The 4,668-nt window shown below is 33.1% G+C and overlaps 1 protein-coding gene across 1 annotated transcript in view; it reads right to left on the bottom strand.

Moving 5' to 3' along the window:
* Window positions 1–2,755: 2,755 nt before the first annotated feature.
* The window catches only part of LOC108743941 (dnaJ homolog subfamily C member 10-like), a 15,098-nt gene continuing 13,185 nt past the window's right edge, over window positions 2,756–4,668 (bottom strand). Inside the window, exons 12-13 of the mRNA XM_018479551.2 lie at window positions 3,138–3,255; window positions 2,756–3,066 (exon numbers count right to left, since the gene is read on the bottom strand). Coding sequence (XP_018335053.1) covers window positions 2,854–3,066; window positions 3,138–3,255 — 331 coding nt within the window. The 3' untranslated portion in view covers window positions 2,756–2,853. The remainder of the gene's footprint in view (window positions 3,067–3,137; window positions 3,256–4,668) is intronic.

The following is a 4,668-nucleotide window of genomic DNA, read 5'->3' as shown; positions in this document are numbered from 1 at the left end:
TATAGTAGTAATTACAATTAAAATAAGAAACGAATCAAGATTCATTTTGTTAGAAAATGAGGAAAAGGCGGACAAGTGGAAAGAATATTTAGGGAAACTGTACGCAGGTTGAGAATTAATAGATGAATCTAACGAAGATAGTGTGGAGGTAGATTGAATTAGGATCTCTCTAAAGGGAGAACTCAAATTAGCCTTTAAAAAATTCAAGGAAAGTAAGGCGCAAGCCACAAGGTATANTTGAATTTATTTTTTACTTTTTAAGACATTTTTATTAAATTTGCTTTTTATAATTTTTTATTTTAAGATACGTTTCAGGTTGAAATTGCAAGGATTGTCAATAAGTGCTGTAGCACAGTTGAGATTTAATATGAAACACAATCCTTCATATTATCTTGAATGGTTGAAAATCAAAGTTAAACTGCAGAAAATACAGGTAAAATTTCATTTTCTTCTCGTTCTTGTTTTGTTTTTGAATAAGTAAGTTGTATTATTACTCTTATTGAGGGCCAAGGTCGTAGAAATGTGGTCAAAGAAAAATAATTACAATATAAACCTTAGAATAGGCCAAGAAGCTGCTCATACAAAGTAATTAATCAAATAATGTACTACATTTACAATTAAAATTCAGACGCGCATTACGGTAACNATTCATAGCTCCCTTCAAAATTCGGTAAACTATCTACATTTTTTGGTGTGATTAATAAAATTTGGTTTTCATAATATTGGCAGGTAATTAAAGTTCCAGAATAATAAATTTAAGGCTTTTAGTATATTTTATTTGTTCTTTAATTAAGCCAGTTCCTATTAGCAAAATTTTCGACTTACTGAAAATTTAACAGTATCGACGTACTCCTCCCCGTATGGAAATTGAATGCCAATTCTACTGGAAAGGGTTTTTCCAATCAGCATTTGCCTAAGTGATCCAAGGAAATCACAGAAAAACTTAGACCAAGGCAGACGGAATCGAACCGGCGTCCTCCCGAATGCTAAGCAATGGTCTAGACTTCTAGGCCATGCCGCTTGGTAGCTACCACACCGATCCCGACACCTACCCGGCTCTCTGCATCTATAAGTAATATGTTACAGACGACAGCTGTATATAATTTAAAACAAGATAAGGCAAGAAAACCCCTACGTAAATGTTAATTATGCTATTTAGTAGCTTATTCTGTTTTAAAGTTTAAAGTTTCTGATGAGCTGGTAGCAGTAGTGGCCGTCATTGTTGTTACAATGATAGAGTTTTGCCGGATCCTGTGGGCGAGTTTTGCCGGATCCTGTGGGCACTGAACCCTAATTTTATTTTCAACAACAACTAGATAACAGGTACCTACTTACCTCTGCCTGATAGACCATTGAAGTGATGTAGCTAAATATTGAACAGCCAGAATTCAAAATGACACAAATAACATCTGTTATTTGAACGACCATGTTTAGTTGGAGTTGACTAACATAAATAGAAGAAGCAATAGAAGCAAATATGATAGTCAGTCCAAAAACAACAACAACCGTGACGAAAATGTGAAAATATACAGTTTTTCGAGTCTGCTTTTCCGATGTAAAAAATGCTAGCCCTAAACGTTTAGTTAATGTTGATAATGGTTGAATAATTTTTTCGAAATTCAAATTTTCGTCCATTTCTGTTCGTTATAAATTTCAAACTAGTAAGTAGTGAATTGTTTGTATATGAAGTGTTGGAAATTACTGGAATGGATGGCTTATATTAATATACGCATACGTACAAGCTATGAATAAAGGAAAACCATTAATCACTTATTAGAATGAGTAAATATGCCGTAAAGAGATTTACTTTGAATTAAATTTTCACATCAATTGTGATGGGTTGGTGGGTGAATTTTAATTGGAATTAGTTCTGTTGGGGAATCAAGATAAAAAAAAAATAACAAAAACGGGGACATTACATTATTTTATTAAGCACTGCGAACATACATACTCGACGTTTTATGTAAACTACTAAGTACACTTCGTTTGTAAATACATTTTAATTACTGATTTATTTGAAATTGCAGCATAACAACCATGTATGTAGCAATGGCGCTTACCACCTGCAAAAAATTTTATTTAGTAATAATCAAAGACGAGCCGGATACCCCCTGGATCCGGTACTCTTTTAGGATCCGACCGGGTACCGGATAATGATTACGAGTATCGGGACGTGCCGGATAATTCCACGAGAAAGAAGAAAAACCAAACCAACAACAATAATTTATTAAGTATAACAAAAAATGAAAATTTAAGGCTGTATTGTCACTTCTATGCTCGCGAACGGTTAATTTAGAAATTCGAGAAAGGTTGTTAAAGGTGTATGTTTGGAGAGCGGCGTTGTACGGGTGCGAAACATGGACGATGGGCGCTGCGGAAAAGATTAGATGCGTTCAAAATATGGTGTTGCAGGCGAATGATGAGGATAGCATGGGTAGAAAAGGTTAGAAATGAAGAGGTATTAGAAAGAATAGGAGAACAGAGGACTCTATGGGAGTCAATAAGAAATTAAGTGAGATAGGTTGGTAGGACACCTTCTCAAGCATGAAGGTTTAGTCAGAGACATATTAGTGGCAGAAGCGGGAGTTAGGAGGGGTAGAGGTAGATCTAGATTACATTACTGTTCGCAAATAGTTAAGAATGGGGGTTGTTCTAGTTTTAGGGAAATGCGAAAATTAGCTCAGGATAGGAAAGGGTGGAGGTGCGTGACCAACCAGTCTTAGGACTGATGACCTTATGACAATGATTGGGATANTAGATATAATTATATAACTTCGCAAAAAAAGTAGAAAAAAGAAACCACAATAAATACTTTGGCATTAGTTTAGAAATGAAAACTAAAATAAAATTGGTTTAAAGTTCATCCTTTACATATTGTTTGCCTTTCTTAATGTGTTCTTTGACCAATGAAATAATTTTAGATTTGTCTTGTGAATCGATAAAAACTCTTTCATTGGGTGATAAATATAATATCACAGTAGGATAACTGGTTACCTTTAATTCCCTGCATAACACCCTTTCAGTTTCACAGTCTACTTTTCCACTCTTTACAACACCTTCTAAGGCCTGTAAAATAATTAAATATATAATAAACAATGCTTTCAAGCCTCAAATTATTGACAAGAATGTCATCTTACTAGTGCTGTAGCAATAAAGTTTGGTTCAAAGTGTATGCAGTGATGACACCAAGGTGCATAGAAGTCTATTAACCATGGCAAGACGTAGCTCTTCCATAGGATTTTCTTCTTAAAGGATTTCGCGGCAAATTTTTCTACAGTTGAAGGTATTATATTACGACTATTTTTTAATCATTTATTTAAAAACATAAATGATTGATTATTTCCATTTTAAATAATTTTTTTTATTATATCATGTATTTACTAACAATTGTGAGGTAAAATAAGAATAAAAGAGCCCTCCACCCTATCGTACAGCTTTGCACTAGACTGCACGTTGAAGGGACTTCCCGCGCATCGTATAGGTTCATATGGAACGATAAATCACTAAATTTGAGTTACATGTATTTACTAGCAGTTGTGAGGTGTCTCAGTAGACATAAAGAAGAAATAAATAAATATTCTTTGTAGAACAATTTTGAAAATTTGATGTCAGACAAGAAAACAGGAGAGGTTTATAATAAAGCAGTGTCTCAAGTTGGTCCAGAGGCTTTGGACATGTTGTGGCCAGATGTGGAGCCTCGGATTTCAAAACAGATAGTTCAGGTAAGTGTCTCGCCATTAAAAAAGGCTAAACCGCAAATATTTCGACTGGAAAGTATTTTAAAATTGTTGTGTAACGTTACGTTTTTATGAAAAGAATGTAAAATTTGTTTCAAAACTTTCTCATGAGATATATTTAGCATTTTATACGTTTATTGTTTCAAACAATGCTATTAAATTCATCCGTTTTAATCACATTTATTCCAGAAATTAAATAATTTGAAAGTGTAATAGATAGATAGATCTGGACACGCTAAAAAACATTTTTGTTTTAATTTTGTTCGGTTTATTAATAATAAAATACTTGTATTCTATGCTTATTAATTACGGGTAAGAATTTTCCATCGAATTTACGTCCAATTATTTACAGGGTGACCCAAAAAGTACGCGATATTTTCAAACAAAACTAGTTCCTTATTTTAATACAAGATCGTCTGAACCATCTAAATTTGATTTACTACATAGAGTGTTCAAAAATAAGAAAAAGCTCTATTTTAAATGGCATCATAGTTAAATATTGATCTAATCGGAAAATGTTATAAGAAAAAGTTGTTCAGAATGTCAAATATGGGGCTATGCAAAAAATCGCGGCGATATTAGCATATTGCATACTTTTTGGGCCATCCTGTACATAACTATCGAGCAAAAATTAATAATCTCATATATTATATGCCAACATCGAAACTTTTGGTGCGTTTTTTAGTATTTATAAAAATTTAATCTAAATTATTTTATAATTGACGTTAGTCTGTCAGGTGGACGACTTGGGTTAGGTTTGTGAACAATACTATGACCTAGTGTCGGCCATCATTCATTTTTAATTGTTGCTGTTGTCGGCCATCATTCTTTTTTAATTGTTGTCACATTGTCACTGATGTCGGCCATTATGATTTTTTAATAGATGTATAATAATCAGATTCAAATTTAAAGGAATTATTTGTAAATAGGT

This window comes from Agrilus planipennis, unplaced genomic scaffold (genome assembly GCF_000699045.2).
Source record: "Agrilus planipennis isolate EAB-ADULT unplaced genomic scaffold, Apla_2.0 scaffold19, whole genome shotgun sequence".
Lineage (NCBI taxonomy): Eukaryota > Metazoa > Arthropoda > Insecta > Coleoptera > Buprestidae > Agrilus > Agrilus planipennis.
Note: the sequence above shows the minus strand (reverse complement) of the source record. Positions and strands in the feature narration are given on the sequence as shown.